The sequence below is a fragment of the Salvelinus alpinus genome, chromosome 26 (genome assembly GCF_045679555.1).
Source record: "Salvelinus alpinus chromosome 26, SLU_Salpinus.1, whole genome shotgun sequence".
NCBI classification, from domain to species: Eukaryota; Metazoa; Chordata; class Actinopteri; order Salmoniformes; family Salmonidae; genus Salvelinus; species Salvelinus alpinus.
Genome location: NC_092111.1, coordinates 11,067,512 through 11,084,915, shown reverse-complemented (window position 1 = coordinate 11,084,915; position 17,404 = coordinate 11,067,512). Strand labels below are relative to the sequence as shown.

General features: G+C 43.0%; 1 protein-coding gene across 4 annotated transcripts in view; it reads right to left on the bottom strand.

Moving 5' to 3' along the window:
- LOC139554689 (autotaxin-like) overlaps positions 1-17,404 on the bottom strand; it is a 30,937-nt gene that overhangs the window by 6,143 nt on the left and 7,390 nt on the right. For all 4 annotated transcript variants that reach the window (XM_071367721.1, XM_071367722.1, XM_071367720.1 and 1 more), the window contains exons 15-23: positions 17,179-17,306; positions 15,475-15,559; positions 15,285-15,372; positions 14,958-15,127; positions 13,107-13,152; positions 11,559-11,698; positions 10,755-10,896; positions 10,471-10,548; positions 9,582-9,714 (exon numbers count right to left, since the gene is read on the bottom strand). In XM_071367721.1, coding sequence (XP_071223822.1) covers positions 9,582-9,714; positions 10,471-10,548; positions 10,755-10,896; positions 11,559-11,698; positions 13,107-13,152; positions 14,958-15,127; positions 15,285-15,372; positions 15,475-15,559; positions 17,179-17,306 — 1,010 coding nt within the window. The remainder of the gene's footprint in view (positions 1-9,581; positions 9,715-10,470; positions 10,549-10,754; positions 10,897-11,558; positions 11,699-13,106; positions 13,153-14,957; positions 15,128-15,284; positions 15,373-15,474; positions 15,560-17,178; positions 17,307-17,404) is intronic.

The following is a 17,404-nucleotide window of genomic DNA, read 5'->3' as shown; positions in this document are numbered from 1 at the left end:
GAACAGCTATCACTAACCTCGATTTGGACGAGGTCTTCTATTTCAATGAGTCGGAGGCAAAAGACATATTGATTTTCCCGGACCAGGCCCAAATCCCCGACACTCGAAGGAGACGGCGCTATACAATTATCAAAATGCCACCCAGAGGTGGCGCTCCTACTGGCCGGTGACTTTAATGCAGGAAAACAGAAATCAGTTTTACCTCATTTCTACCAGCATGTCACCTGTGCAACTAGAAGCAAAAAAAAACCTCTAGATCACCTTTACTCCACACACAGAGATGCATACACGCTCTCCCTCGCCCTCCATTTGGCAAATCTGACCATAACTCTATCCGCCTGATTCCTTCTTACAAGCAAAAACTCAAATAGGAAGTACCAGTGACGTGCTCAATACGGAAGTGGTCCGATGACGCTACGCTACTGGACTGTTTCGCTAGCACAGACTGGAACATGTTCGATGGCATTGAGGAGTTTACCACATCAGTCACCAGCTATATTAATAAGTGCATCGACGACGTGGTAACCACAGTGACTGTACGTACATATCCCAACCAGAATCCATGGATTACATGCAACATCCACACTGAGCTAAAGGCTAGAGCTGGAGCTGTCAAGGAGCGGCACACTAATTTGGACACTTATAAGAAATCCCACTCCGATGAACCATCAAACAGGCAAAGCCTCAATACAGGACCAAGATCGAATCCTATTACACCAGCTCTGACGGTCGTCGAATGTAGTAGGGCTTGCAAACTATCACGGACTATAAAGGGAAACCCAGCAGTGATGCAAGCCTACCAGACAAGCTAAATACCTTCTATGTTCGCTTCGAGGCTAGCAACACTGAACCATGCATGAAAGCACCAGCTGTTCCGGGCGACTGTGTGATCATGCGCTCCATAGCCAATGTGAGTAAGACCTTTAAACAGGTTAACAGACCACCATAGTCCCTGTGCCCATGAACTCCAAGGTAATCTGTCTAAATGACTATCGCCCCATAGCACTCACATCTGTAGCCATGTAATGCTTTGAAAGGCTGTTCATGGCTCACATCAATACCATCATACCACCCCAACAGATCCACAGATGATGCAATCTCTATTGCACACCACACTGCCCTTTCCCACCTGGACAAAATAAACACCTACGTGTTCAGCATTCAACAGCATAGTTGAATGGGTGGCAGGTAGCCTAGTGGTTAGAGCGTTGGACTTGTAACCCGGAAGGTTGCAAGATCGAATCGATGAGCTGACAAGGTAAAAATCTGTTGTTCTGCCCCTGAACAAGGCAGTTAACCCACTGTTCCTAGGCCGTCATTGAAAATAAGAATTTGTTCTTAACTGACTTGCCTAGTAAAATTGAAAAAAATAGTGCCCTCGAAGCTCATCACTAAACACTGGGATTAAACACCTCCCTTTCCTGAAGTGCTGCTGAGGGTAGGCAACAAGACATCTGTCACACTGACCTCAACACGTGGGCACCTCAGCCCCTCAGCTGTGCATGTTTAGTCCCCTCCACATCACTAAGGAATTACCATGGTCCACACACCAACACAGCCATGAAGAGGGCACAACAATGCCTATTACCCCTCAGGAGGCTGAAAAGATTTGGCATGGACCCTCAAGTCCTCAAAAAGTTCTACAGCTGCACCAGTGAGAGCATTTTGACTGGCTGCATCACCACTTGGTATGGTAACTGCTTGGCATCTGACCACAATGCGCTACAGAGGGTAGTGCGTACAGACCATTACATCCCTGGAGCCAAGCTCCCTGCCATCCAGGACCTCTATACCAGGCAGTGTCAGAGGAAGACCCTAAAAATTGTCAAATACCAGCCACCAAAGTCATAGACTGTTCACTCTGCTACCGCACGACAAGCAGTACCGATGCACCAGGTCTGGAACCAACAGGACCCTGAACAGCTTCTACCCCCAAGCCATAAGACTGCTAAATAGTTAGTTAAATAATAGCTACCCAGACTATCTGCAATGACCCTTTTTGTACTAACTATTTTGACTCATCACATAAGCTGTTGTTACTGTTTATTATCTATCCTGTTGCCTAGTCACTTTACCCCTACCTATATGTACATATCTATCTCAATTACCTCTTACCCCTGCACATCGACTCGGTTGTGGCACCCCATGTATATAGCCAAGTTATCGTTACTCGTTGTGTATTTATTCCTCGTGTTAATATTTGTATATTATTTCTATTATTTTCTCTCTGCCGTGTTGTTCACACCTGTTGTTTACGAAGCATGTGCCAAATACAATTTGATTTGACACACACACACACACAGAGAAACACGCACAGCTGCAGACACAAAACCAAAAAATCACGACCAGAGGAACCGGACCTGGTCGGTCTTATTAAACAAACAAAGCAGTTATGATCAGAAATATTGCCTCTGAACAATTCCAGAATTCAGATGCTATAATTTATGAAATGTCACCCCCAAATGTATGTATGCATATTTATATTACAGTACTTTCCCATTTATCTGAACTTCAATCGCTACTAAAATGGATGGGCGTCAGTACCATATTCAGCAACCCATTCCTCCACTAGTTGGGAGGACAAGCCCATACATTTATCCTGGTGGTTATGCTTGTGACACTCATTATTTAGGTAAAAGCAGTGGCGTGTTGTCACGCCCTGACCTTAGAGCTTTTTATGTCTCTATTTTGGATTTGGTCAGGGTGTGATTTGGGTGGGCATTCTATGTTCTATTTTCTATGTTTTGTATTTCTTTGTTTTGGCCGGGTATGGTTCTCAATCAGGGACAGCTGTCTATCGTTAGGTACCCCTTCTATACTTAGGTACCCCTTTTCCCTCCTTTCTGGGTGGGAAGTTAACTTTGTTTGTGGCACATAGCCCTTAAGCTTCACAGTTGTTTTGTATTGTTTTTGTCGGCGTCATTTCTAATAAAAGGAATATGTACGCTCACAACGCTGCGCTTTGGTCCAGTTCTTTCGACGGCCGTGACACGTGTATTCATGGACGTCAAGGGAAGCCAAGCTTCCCCCCAAAAAGAATTATATATATATATATACAGTATACATATAATGACTTAAGTCGCTGTGTTTTATAATTTTCATTAAATTCGATTTTGTAAAATTGTCATTTGAGCAGCAACTGAAAATCAAGGTGAATGGGAAGCCGACCCCAAAATTGGATATTGCGCAGGGGAGAGGAGTAAGGGGTGGGACCGGATATTTCAACACTGAGAATTACAATACGACTGGCTAACTGGGAGTGCTAAGTAAAAAAATATGTTTTGCTGACCATGCCTTCTATTTGACAAGAGCACATGCTTGCTTAACAACCCTTGGGCCACCACAGGTTTTTCTGATCTTGCAAATCTGGGCAGGTCCCTTGACCAATATGGAAAATCTAAAAAACACATTATGGCGAGCCTGAAACTAAAGCTCTTTGGTCGAGTCCGGATCAAAAAGGCTCTCGACCAGGCCGCAGTGATCAGTGTCCAGAGGCACATCAAACAGGTGAATAAAGCAGAGACATTCTGAAGAAACTGTTAACCGCAGTAATATACCTGGGACAGCAGGAGCAAGCCTTCAGGAATCATGACGAGTCAGCAACAAGCCTTAACAAAGGTCATTTTGTGGAACTTGTCAATGCATTTGCAGAGTTCGATACTGCCATGACTGAACACCTTGGGACAAGCCCCATATTTACAGGTACAGTACAAGTCAAAAGTTTGGACAACTGCTCATTCAAAGGTTTTTCTTTATTTTTACTATTTTCTACATTGTAGAATAATAGTGAAGACATCAGAACTATAAAAAGAACACATATGGAATGAAGTTGTAACAAAAAATTATTTAATCATAATATATATAATAATTTGAGATTCTTCAAAGTAGCCTTGATGAGAGCTTTGCACACTCTTGGCATTCTCACAACCAGCTTTATTAGATAGTCTCCTGGAATGCATTTGAATTAACAGCTGTGCCTTGTTGTTACAAGGTAGGGTTGGTATACAGAAGATAGCACTATTTGGTAAAAGACCAAGTCCATATTATGGCAAGAACAGCTCAAATAAGCAAAGAGAAACGACAGTCCATCATTACTTTAAGACATGAAGGTCAGTCAATCAGGAACATGTCAAAAACTTTGGAAGTTTCTTCAAGTGCAGTCACAAAAACCATCAAGCACTATGATGAAACTGTCTCTCATGTGGACCGCTACAGGAAAGGAAGACTCAGAGTTACCTCTGCTGCAGAGGATACGTTTATTAGAATTATCTGCACCTCAGATTGTAGCCCAAATAAATGCTTCACAGAGTTCAAGTAACAGACATCTCAACATCAACTGTTCAGAGAAGACTATGTGAATCAGGCCTCCATGGTCGAATTGCTGCAAAGAAACCACTACTAAAAGACACCAATTGATTGGGCCAAGAAACACGAGCAATAGACATTAGACTGGTGGAAATCTGTCCTTTGGTCTGATGAGTCTAAATGTGAGATTTTTGGTTCCAACCGCTGTGTCTTTGTGAGACGCAGAGTAGGTGAAGGATGATCTCTGCATGTGTGGTTCCCACCGTGAAGCATGGAAGAGGAGGTGTGATGGTGTGGGGGTTCTTTGCTGATGACACTGTCAGTGATGTATTTAAGATTCAAGGCACACTTAACCAGCACACTTAACCATTCTGCAGCGATACACCCTTCCATCTAGTTTGCGCTTAGTGGGACTATCATTTGTTTTTCAACAAGGCAATGACCCAACACACCTCCAGGCTGTGTAAGGGCTATTTGTCCAAGAAGGAGAGTGATGGAGTGCTGCATCAGATGACCTGGCCTCCACAATCACCCGACCTCAACCCAATTGAGAATGTTTGGGATGAGTTGGACCGCAGAGAGAAGGAAAAGCAGCCAACAAGTGCTCAGCATATGTGGGAACTCCTTCAAGACTGTTGGAAAAGCATTCCAGGTGAAGCTGGTTGAGAGAATGCCAAGAGTGTGCAAAGCTGTCAACATTTTGGGACTCACAGAACCGCTGTTTCAGGCCCTGTAGAGCAAATCTCTTGATGTAAGACATTCTTGTGTACAGGTTGATAGTACACTAAATGCATTGAAAGCCAATAGAAGTGATGCAAAGTTTCAAAGGATATATGACAACACTGATCAGACTGTTGAATGGAAGATGAAAGACGCAAAAGAAGCAGCCGTGGCTGGGATGACTATGAACAGGGACTCAACCACCGGGACAACACTGACAATGCCCCAGGCTTCCTGGACAGATACCAAACGACTGTACTTCGAAACAACTCAATTCAATCATACTACACATGACCCAGAGGTTTGCTAACATGAAGAGCCTCGACCTCTTCTGTGTTCTTGATCATGGGTCATTTCCCGAGGTCTCCAAGCAAGAGGGGTTTCCTGACAGAGTATTCACACAGCTGTTCCAGACGTACCCTTTCTTTGACAACCAGAGGTTGAAACATTTGCTGCAGGTAGTCTATGCTGATGCCTCCTTCCACAAACCACTAGGTGAGCTGCTGAAATCACTCGTGAAAAATTACGTGACCAACACTTTACCCGAGGTATGCAAGCTCCTGAAACTGATGATCACCATCCCTTGTCACAAGTACATCGGCTGAAAGGCCATTTTCCTGTCTGAAAATGATTAAAACCTGCCTAAACAATAGCTGTGGACAAGAGAGACTCACATTTGGCAAAAATGTCAATGGAAACGTGTGTGTTGCATGAACTTAAGTCCAGCGGAGTACTGTATGACAAAGTCATTGACCATTTTGCCAGCATGAAAGAGAGGAAGGTGAGTCAACAAGTAGGGTGAGTCAACATGTTTTTCTCTTTGCACACAGACGGCTTGATTGGACTAAATTGTTTTTCGGTGTTTTTATATTGCCATTGTATTAGACTAGGCATATACTTGATGTTGTTGAAATGTTGTTTTTTAAATGGTTTGTGTTTTCATCTTTGCCGTAAGATGATCAATGTCTATATGCTTACAATTTCTGTACCATGTTATTCATTATTTTAGCTCGGTTTATTTCATGTTTGCTTCCATCTTCGCCGCCAGATGATAATACTTAACTATTTATCTAGTCTGGACTGTGGGCATATATTCTGCACAGGTTTATTCTAACTTGCATATATTTTTGTGATGAGTCAATGTGAATGTGCTCGTTGAGATGCGGCCTCCGCCAGAAAGGCGCTGTCCAACTTGAGGTGCTGATAGTGGAGGCCGCGCTTTCCGGTAACTCTCCGTGGTCCTGAATCAATAGTTAGACTGTTCAGAGTCTGTTTTAATGCACTTCTTGGGGTTACCACAAGTTAACATCAGTATTCCGGGGGGCTTCTCCCTAAAGTTAGCCTACAACATGTCCAAGTTGAAGTGCATTGCAGTTGTATTTCCCAATAGGCTATTATAATCTTGCTGCTTCAGAAACATTTTAGTAAGGATGTTATTGTAACTTGAGCAAACCGTTGGTCAAATTAACTTTTACAACTAACTTTAACTTTCATTTGACCATGCTGTGTAGGTCAACTGTTTGTTACATGCAATATTATCTTTGTGGACTTAAACAGGACAGAAGTTGCTCTCTGGTTTTAACTGTGATGAAACACAAATGTATGTGGTTGAATTTATTACGCCACTGTGTGACACTTGTCTTTTGGGACTGTCTGTGACACGATGTAGGCTATGGTTTATCAGCCTTATATCGGCTATCACGGTGCTGTATAAATGCATTTCTAACAGGTTATAGTGAAAACAACACAGGTTGTAAAAAATAATATTTGCCTGGCTTGGCTTCCCCATTGATTTTACACACACATCGCTACTGTGTAAAAGGAGATATCATAGCTAAATGTACCAGCCAGTAAAAAAACAAAATACATCCAAATGAATCCAAATCACTCCAATTGAACAGCCATAACTATTTGAAAATAGAAATAGAATAACACAAAACATGATCCCCTTTGTTTGTAACATCTTACAAACACAGGTCAAAGGGCATCATCTTGACCTGTCACTAGGGCTGGGAATTGCTAGGGACCTCACGATACTATATTATCACGACACTTAGGTGCCGATAAAATATGTTTTGCGATTCTCAAGATTCTCACGATACATTATGCATCGGGATTTGATACTGCGATTTTATTGCGATTTGATGTTATGAACATATTGATTACCATATGTCTGCATCAGAGAGAAAAGAGAGAGCATGAGAAAACAAGTTTTGATCAGTCAGGGAATTAAAAGGGCTGAAAACATGTGGGCTCACTATTTAAAAAGAAGACGGGGGAACAAACTATAGGAGGGAAATACTGGAGTTTTGGCGCAGGTACAGCCGACTAGTGCCAGCTAACGCTACCTAGAGTTGCAAAATCGATACTTGTAATCAAATATTGACATAATATCGTCCCAGAAATAATATTGCGATATGTGACTTGCTTCAGGGAACTAGGCGTATGTCACACTTCACTACTTCACAGGAGAGGCATTTGAATGTAAACATGTATTTCTTTTAATCAAAATGCGTTTTTGGTCAGAAATGCCTTCGGGAACATGTATACTTTCATGTGCTTTAATAACAAACTTGTATTCCATACGTAAATACAAATAAAAGTGTTAAATTACGAGCCTCGTTGGTCTAGCCACGGAAAAAGTCAGGAACCTTCCCGCTAGCCATGATTGGCAGAGATAATGGATGGGCTGCACATGCCGGGAGATGAGTTTGGATTGGTCTGCATGTAGCATGCTTCTGTCTATAACATGAGCTGCTCAGTATGTGTTGATAGTCCTTTCCACGGTGTGGTTTTTGAAAGATATAACATCGAGAACTACAAACGTTTTGCTACTTTGCTCAACAACATTGATGCACTGAATTTAGCAGGTGCTATTGGTAGATCAGTTGGAAAAGGGAAGGGCTACTTTCTGCACACGCCACGGTCAGTGTGAACCGGAGTGACTTGACAACGCTGGCCAAACAAGATGTAGCTACAAACAAAAACATAGTTAAATGGTTCCAGTCTGCTGTGAAGCGTTCATCCAACTATAGGGGTAAGCGTCTAGCTGCATTTTCAGATTTTCTAAGTTTAAAATTTTGTCAGAAAGTCATTTTCCTTGCAAGTTAAAGTGTACTGTTCTCTAGCTAGCGAACGTTATCTTGCTGGTTCGCTAGCCAACGTTACGTGTATGATCTGTGTAGTAATATTATTCTAATCAGAAATCCATTTGCATTGCTAGTTATAGCCTATTGTTAGCTTTAGCTACCTGCAGATTTATACTACAGCTATGACAATGTTTGTATTGGTAGTAGTACGAATTGGGATTATGCCGATTCATTGTTTGGCTAGCACCATTTCTAAACAAAAGGCTCCACTTCGCCAGATGATTACATGATCCATCAAGTTAGCCAGGTGTGTCTGGGGGTGATTAAGGCCATATATTGTATTTAATCAACATGTGTACATGTCTAGACAATAGTGACCCATCCACTTAGCTAGATGTGGCTGGGGGGTGGTTATAGCATTTCCTTCACATGACCCATCAATTTAGACAAGTGTGTCGGGTGAGCATCGTCTAATAATTATACAATATTTATAAATCATTTTTATCTGGACACTTTCTGTTTTTAATCTTGCAAATGTGCAAGTAACCATTTCACTGTACCACCTTCTGTATCCTGTGCATGTGACAAATAAACTTTTGATTTTATTTGATATAGTGTGTGTTTACCATTGAAGAACAACATGACCTGCACCAAAGTCAGATTGGGATATAGGCAAAGGAATAGATAAAGTGTGATTTTACCTGGAGTTTTTCCTTATTATAGGCTACTACTTTTACCACTTTAATCTTGAAATCTTTGGTTGTTTACTAAACTACTCACTTAGTTTAGCACATGGCCACACATGTGAATCCTCAAAGAGATGGGTGGGGCTAAGGCTTAAGAGGGTGTGAACGATGCTGAATGGGTGTAGACAAAGAAGAGCTCTCCAGTAGGTGTACCAAAACTTTCAAGTGCCATTTTCTCAAAAGTGGGGTTACAAGTTTATCAAGTTTCAAAGCAGACATACTTTCCCATTGTTCCTCAACTGCGGCAGGTAGCCTAACCGAAAGGTTGCTGGATCGAATCACTGAGCTGACAAGGTAAAAATATGTTGTTCTGCCCCTGAACAAGGCAGTTAACCCACTGTTCCCTGGTAGGCCGTCATTGTAAATAAGAATTTGTTCTTAACTGACTTGCCTAGTTAAATAAAGGTTAAATAAAAAAAACTGCAAGGTACGATATACCATTTTCTAGCTCTGAGTCTCTACTTTTATCCAATGTAACACCATTACAAATTTTCATCTTCCCCCATCACTACCTGTCACCCTTATAGCTCGCACACATCGCACCAAATGTGGATATAGCAGTCATCTGCCGATCGTTCAGCATGCTGTGTTTTAGGGACTACCCGCCCGCTGTAGATGTAAAATCGGTGTAAAATCGGTAACGCACTCGGTTCGCAAATTACTTTCAAAGGTGCTAAGTACTCTCGGCCAGCAAACGCTGTTGTTATGTCTGAGTCCTTACTCTTTGATTTTCACAGTGGTGTCGCGGTGGCCATCGTAGTTGTTGTCAAAGATGGGACCGGTGACCACGTTTATGCCGTTATTCTCCTCTGCATAGCGCTTGAGAAGAGTCCCCTGGAGGTAGCTCCATACTTCTGCAGAGTTGAAGGGAAAAGAGAACAAGGGAATAAGACAATCAACAATTAGAGAACCAAATCAAATGTTTTGCAACATTATGTGTAGGTCAGGAACTGAAATGAATGCTTATAGCCAACCTTGAAAAATGCTCTCTATACTGCATTTGCGTATAGCATTTTGGGAATACATGTTATTAATGTGTTATTGCGCCATTTGAATCATGACAGGGCACCTTCTAAGCATTTCAAAAGCCAAAGGCTGCTGGTCTGATCTTGATGCTAATTCTTTCACGAGGAAGTAAAAGCCATGCCCCACACTAAAATTCCCCAGACAAGGCAACTGACCTTCACATCCTTTTCTAGTCTTTCACCACACCAGGCTTCACTGGCCTAGACTGAGGCTCTCTTTGTATGTGTGTGTGTGTGGGGGGTGTGTGGGGGGGGGGGGGGGGGGTCAGCCTGTCCATTCTCCCCCAGACCTGAGGTCATCCTACTAGCCTCCCGCCTCACTCCTCCTCCCACCTCTCCCTCCACACATTAGAATGGGCAGTCCAAGCAAAGACGCAGAACAAGAGTCCAGAGGCCCACATGTACTATATATGATGTGATTGGTAACCGTAAAAGCTTTGGAAGGAAGCATCTACCAGAGAAAAACAGAAAGTGAGCAACAAGGATCTCCTTTGAGAACCTTACAGCATAACAACTTTCTTAACAAAACGCAGTGACAGATTTATTACAATTGATATAAGTAGATATAAATAAATGAATACTCACTTTTGAACGCAGGGTACATGGGAACAGTGTTCGTGATCAGTGATGCATCATATTTTGATTCAGAAGACATGGCCAGCTCTAGCATAGAAAATACAAATATATACTTTCATTTACCTCCCATTTAAGCCTGGAACAAAAGCCTGCACACCATGTAGCGCCACAAGACCAGGGTCGTCTTCATTAAGCACAAAACCGATTGAAAAAGGAGGTACTATCTAACTCCAATAAGAAATGCTTGTTTTGCTTCAGTGTGCCTTAATGAACATGACCAGTGTGCAACCCACCTGGTGGATAGAGGAAGCCATAGGAGCCATCGGTGTCCTGGCTGTAGGTGGTGCAGGCCTGGCTGTGTTCAGGAGCGACCCGCATGTCTGCTCTCACACACTCAATCACTGGCTCAGGCTCAGGGAGGGGCATGACTTCTTCCTTGGAAGGGTTGTCATTTGTAACACATAGTGAAATCCCATCGCCAAATGAGAGAGAACCGGTACACAAACAGCCAGTGTTAAAAAACAGCCAATACAGTGTTGCTGTATGTGATTGGGGCCACATCATTAGTTGGTATTTGTGTGCTGTATCGTGTCTGCGTCTGTATAGGGTTCTGTTAGGTTAGTGTTACGCAAGTACCTATCCAGATTCTCTCCCCCCAATAAAACAAAACCAGGCTCATTTTAATACAAAATGCAATTAACCAGTTGAGTCAAAGACCAAAATAACATTTACGATCTCCCAACGGGAGTAGTAATTATTTTCACACATGCTACTCCTTGTAACCACTCAAGTAAACAGAGACATTTCAAAAGAGCTTTGGAAAGATATGACCTAATGCTTCCCAAATGGTGGCTCTGGACCGACTGGTACGTCATAGCCAGTCCCTGTGACTATGATCTTTTTTGTGTGTCTATTCTGTGGGTAAGAAGAAAACTAGAAAAGCCTTGTGGGTCACAATTCAAAAACCGTTCGGCAACCACTGATCAACGACTCAACATGACCCAGGTCTGAGGACAAGCTCTCAAATCATATGGATCGACTCATTAAATTACTACTACTAGTTCCATTTGTTGTGTTCCATGTGATGAATAGCCTACTTGTTTGGGCACTGTGAATGATGTCCATAGGGGCATGGAGAGCTCCTGGCTGTATCCACTGATGAAGTCACTGTGGAGGAGGAGGCTATACGTCGTTTGGAAAAGAACCGCTGGTCGACCGAAGGGGAGGTGTGTGGCGTCTGTGAAAATACCAGTTAATCAAGCAAGTAGGGCAGTAGTTAACCTGGGCTCAAAATCAGTCATTTTGTTTTTGAATTCTACAGCAGGCTATGTGACTATATAGTATTTCATATTGTCTAAATATTGCAAACTGGATCGTTTTTTTATTTTTAGCTTTCGACTTACCTGAGTTTCATCCAAAGTTCTAAGTTCGTTAGCTGGTTCAATAGAAGGTCCAGAATCCCCTGGCTAGTGGTTTGGGGGGATGTAGCAATGCTAGTGGAAACTAATTGTATCAGTTAGGGCATTAGTATTAGGATTAGCATTAGCATAAGTTAGTGTATTCAAAAGCATGGGGATAAGGCGTTGGAGTTGGCTGGAGTAACTCAGGAGTGTGTACAATGTGTAACGCTCTGCACTACGGGCTCTCGACTAATCACATTCACATTGTCATGGTGCAACCGAGTTGAGTTGGTAAAGCTCACTCTTCAGCTTGAAATACCACCCCCCGTGCCATTGAATTGCTTTTCGGTGGCTCAGCTGGCTAAGGTGTTTCAAGAGGGCGGTCACGTGTATTTGCGAGACAAAGTGCCCAAGATCAATCCCTTTCAGTAGTGGACTTGTTAGCTAGGAAGCAAAGCTGTTAAGCAAGTAGCATGTAGCTGTTACAGGGGCACCGTGCCCTGGATCTGCAGTGCGTTCATTTCAAAGGCTGGGGTGGCTGTGGACTGAGAGGGGCGGGTGTAACCGAGTTGAGTTGGCAAAGTTCACTCAGCTTGAAATACCACCACCAGCAGCATGGAATTGCTTGCATTATGGTGGTGCAGCTGGCTATGGTGAATCGAGAGTGTTCGGGATACATAGGACACAAGATCAATCCCAGTAGCAGACGTGTGAGCGAGGAAGCAAAGCTGCTAAGCCACACATACCACAGGTTACACGTCAGATGGTTGCTAAGCTCCTAGTCACTCAGTAAGTGGGAAAGTCGGGGTATGAGTTTAAAAATAGTTCAAAAGAGTTCACCCAAATTACAAAATTACAGTTTCCCTGTGAGCAGTATATGGACAAGGTAAGACAGCAAACAATGTTTTTGTTTTGTTTACCTGGTTATTAGTGTTTAAAAACACTGATCAATATCACCGATATTAGCATTTTGGGCGTTTCATGGCATACCTTGTCACGAGAGACTAGGCCAGTTGTAATACTTTTGAATGCACTGCTAACTGATACAATCTTCCACATTTTCAAAAACTGTTAGCCTGGAGATTCTGGAAGTTGGTAAATTACCAGCAAACAAACGTTTAAATTATTTGGATTACTCCATAACACCCTAGGTAAGTGGAAAATAAGCACAAAATGTAAAAATAAAAGGGAACTATCACTTTAAATAAACTGTAACCGAACACACTCTAAAAGATTGACACTTACCATCTACGGCTGGGCTGAATCTCTGATTGTTCTCCTCTACTTTGTTCTGTAACAGAGGAACAGAGATCTTAGTCCCAGTGCAGTCAAAAGCATGATTTTCCTGTGTGTTATATACACTGAAAAAAAATGAAAACGCAACCTGCAACAATTTCAAAGATTTTACTGAGTTGCAGTTCATATAAGGAAATCAGTAAATTGAAATAAATTCATGAAATCTGTGGATCAGTAAATTGAAATAAATTCATGAAATCTGGGAATACAGATATGCATCTATTGGTCAAAGATATATTTTTAAAAAGGTAGGGGCGTGGATTAGAAAACCACCATTTGCCTCGTGCAGCGCAACACATCTCTTTCGCATAGAGTGGATCAGGCTGTTGAATGTGGCCTGTGGAACGTTGTCCCACTCCTGTTCAATGGCTGTGTGAAGTTGCTGGATATTGGTGGGAACTGGAAAATGCTGCCGTACACGTTGATCCAGAGCATCCCAAACATGCTCAATGGATGACATGTCCGGTGAGTATGGAAGAACTGGGACATGTTCAGCTTCCAGGAATTGTGTACAGATCCTTGCAACATGAGGCTGCGCATTATCATATTGAAACATGAGGTGATGGAGGTGGATGAATGGCACGACAATGGGACTCAGGGTCTCATCATGGTATCTCTGTGCATTCAAATTCCCAACGATAAAATGCAATTGTGTTCATTGTCCGTAGCTTATTCCTGCCCATACCTTAACCCCACTGCCACCATGGGGCACTCTGTTCACAACACTCGCCCACACAACGCCACCTACCCGGTACAGTTGAAACCGGGATTCATCCGTGAAGAGCACACTTATCCAGCGTGCCACTGGCCATCGAAGGAGAGCATTTGACGCAGATGAGCTTGCCTGAGACGTTTTCTGACAGTTTGTGCAGACATTTTTCAGTTGTGCAAACCCACAGTTTCATCAGCTGTCCAGGTGGCTGGTCTCAGATGATCCCTTAGGTGAAGAAACTGGATGTGGAGGCCCTGGGCTGGCGTGGTTACAAGTGGTCTGTGGTTGTGAGGCCGTTTGGACGTACTGCCAAATTCTCTAAAACGACTTTGGTGTCACGTATACTCCCCCTCTGGCCTCTAGGTCACCAGACTGCTGATTATTAGGCACACCTGTCACCATCGTCACACGCACCAGTGCTTATTGACACTCACCTGGACTTCATCACCTCCTTGATTACCTGCCCTAGTTATGTCACTCCCTTTGGTTCCTTCCCCAGGCGTTATTGTTTCTGTGTCTGTTTCATGTCGGTGCGCTGTTCATGTTTCTTGTTTTGTTCTGTTCATGTTCATGTTCGTTAATTTATTAAATGTCTTCACTCCCTGAACTTGCTTCCCGACTCTCAGCGTACATAAATCATGGGACCAATACAAACACATTGCATAACAGATTCCCTACAAGGAACAGCAGATAGTCCCCCCTAAAAAAATCCAAAGGAAGTTTGTTCTGAAGTGTCTGTCCTATATTTACATTTAGCAGACTTACAGCAGCAATTAGGGTTAAGTGCACATTGACAGATTTTTCACATAGCAGCTCAGGGATTTGAACCAGCAACCTTGTGGCTACTGTCCCAATGCTCTTAATCGCTAGGCTACCTGCCACCAAAGAGAAAGTTCAGAAAACATTTGCTTTTTTTTTTTTTTTTTTTTTACATGTATTTAACCCCTTATTTTTGCCACTAAACAGTCTCCATATATACTAGCATTCATCGGACATCAACCTTATGGGGTTTAAAATGGAATGGACCCCGACCCTGTTACTCAATAAAACTCTTTGAGTTGGTTCCCACTCATGACCTCCCCACTGACCTCATTGTCACAGCTACATCCCAGGTCGTAGGTTGTGGCAGAGGATGTGTCAGAGCTGGTGGGAGCAGTCACTTCCTCTGGCATGGTGGGTGTGAAAGGAGGGGCTTTCAGCATGTCATTCAGACTGCCATGGGTTCCATTGTTAGGGGCAGGGGTCAAGCCCAGGAGGTCTGAGAAAGAAGGGCATATGAGATTGATTTAGTATGGAACAAAGTTTCCACAGAAACTTTCAATTTCCTAGTTCTGAAATATTTATTGTAAATATCTGTTTCAGAGTAAGGGGGTGGTGCCAACAAATAAGCTCTTAAGTACAGAAAGAAATCGTACCGCACATGACATTGTACAACTCAATACTTTCAAATTCTGCCACTTTTGTCTGGAACATAAAGCTTGGTCCGTAGCCCAAAAAGATTGTCTATACAGGGAACAAACATTGAAAACAATGTAAACACAAGCAGCTAAGAATATGATATCTGGAAAATGTTACGATTATAGAATTTTTATTTAAGTGGTTTACCCGCATACTGGTGATCTTATTGTCAAATCCGTGGTCACCAAAGAAACCACATCTCCCAGGATGCCTCCTGTTTTCAGGCACTTTCCTGCATCACATAGAATATACAAAATAAAAAGCATTAGACAAATGCCAATTTGTCCCCAAATTCCACTTTTTAACTTAATCTAAACTCAGCAAAAAAAGAAATGTTCCTTTTTCAGGACCCTGTCTTTCAAAGATAATTCGTAAAAATCCAAATAACTTCACAGATCTTCATTGTAAAGGGTTGAAACACTGTTTCCCATGCTTGTTCAATGAACCATAAATAATTAATGAACATGCACTTGTGGAACGGTCGTTAAGACACTAACAGCTTACAGATGGTAGGCAATTAAGTCACAGTTATAAAAACTTAGGACACTAAAGAGGCCTTTCTACTGACTCTGAAAAACACCAAAAGAAAAATGCCCAGGGTCCTTGCTCATCTGCGTGAACGTGCCTTAGGCATGCTGCAAGGAGGCATGAGGACTGCAGATGTGACCAGGGAAATAAATTGCAATGTCCGTACTGTGAGACGCCGAAGACAGCGCTGCAGAGAGACAGGACGGACAGCTGATCGTCCTCGCAGTGGCAGACAACGTGTAACAACATCTGCACAGGATCGGTACATCCGAACATCACACTTGCGGGACAGGTACAGGATGGCAATAACAACTGCCCGAGTTACACCAGGAACGCACAATCCCTCCATCAGTGCTCAGACTGTCCGCAATAGGCTGAGAGAGGCTTGACTGAGGGCTTGTAGGCCAGTTGTAAGGCAGGTCCTCACCAGACATCACCGGCAACAACGTCGCCTATGGGCACAAACCCACCATCGCTGGACCAGACAGGACTGGCAAAAAGTGCTCTTTACTGACGAGTCGCGATTTTGTCTCACCAGGGGTGATGGTCTGATTTGCGTTTATCGTCGAAGGAATGATCGTTACACCGAGGCCTGTACTCTGGAGCGGGATTAATTTGGAGGTGGAGGGTCCGTCATGGTCTGGGGCGGTGTGTCAAAGCATCATCGGACTGAGCTTGTTGTCATTGCAGGCAATCTCAACGCTGTGCGTTAAAGGGAAGACATCCTCCTCCCTCATGTGGTACCATTCCTGCAGGCTCATCCTGACATGACCCTCCAGCATGAAAATGCCACCAGTCATACTGCTCATTCTGTGCGTGATTTCCTGCAAGACAGGAATGTCAGTTTTCTGCCATGGCCAGCGAAGAGCACGGATCTCAATCCCATTGAGCACGTCTGGGATCTGTTGGATCAGAGGGTGAGGGCTAGGGTCATTCCCCCCAGAAATGTCCGGGAACTTGCAGGTGCCTTGGTGGAAGAGTGGGGTAACATCTCACAGCAAAAACTGGCAAATCTGGTGCAGTCCATGAGGAGGAAGATGCACTGCAGTACTTGTTGCAGCTGGTGGCCACACCAGATACTGACTGTTACTTTGGATATTGACCCCCCCTTTGTTCAGGGACACATTATTCCATTTCTGTTAGTCACATGTCTGTGGAACTTATTCAGTTTATGTCTCAGTTGTGGAATCTTGTTATGTTCATACAAATATTTACACATGTTAAGTTTGCTGAAAATCAACACAGTTGACAGTGAGAGGACGTTTCTTTTTTTGCTGAGTTTAGTTGAGTTGATAGTACTAGTACTGTAGAAAAATACAATACTTGGCAATGTGCCACTTTCTCTCCATGAGTAAGTGGACATCCTCAATTCTGCGGTTGTTGGCGTAGTGAAGCCGTTTCGGGAGGTGTTGTTTCAAGTAAGGCTTAAAGTGCTGGGTTGGCATTTTACACTGTAAAACAAGGTCATTACATGGACTACGTGATCGCTCATGTAGATGACTTACAGTAAGTTATACACAGCCAGCAAAATAACTAACAAAAACATAAT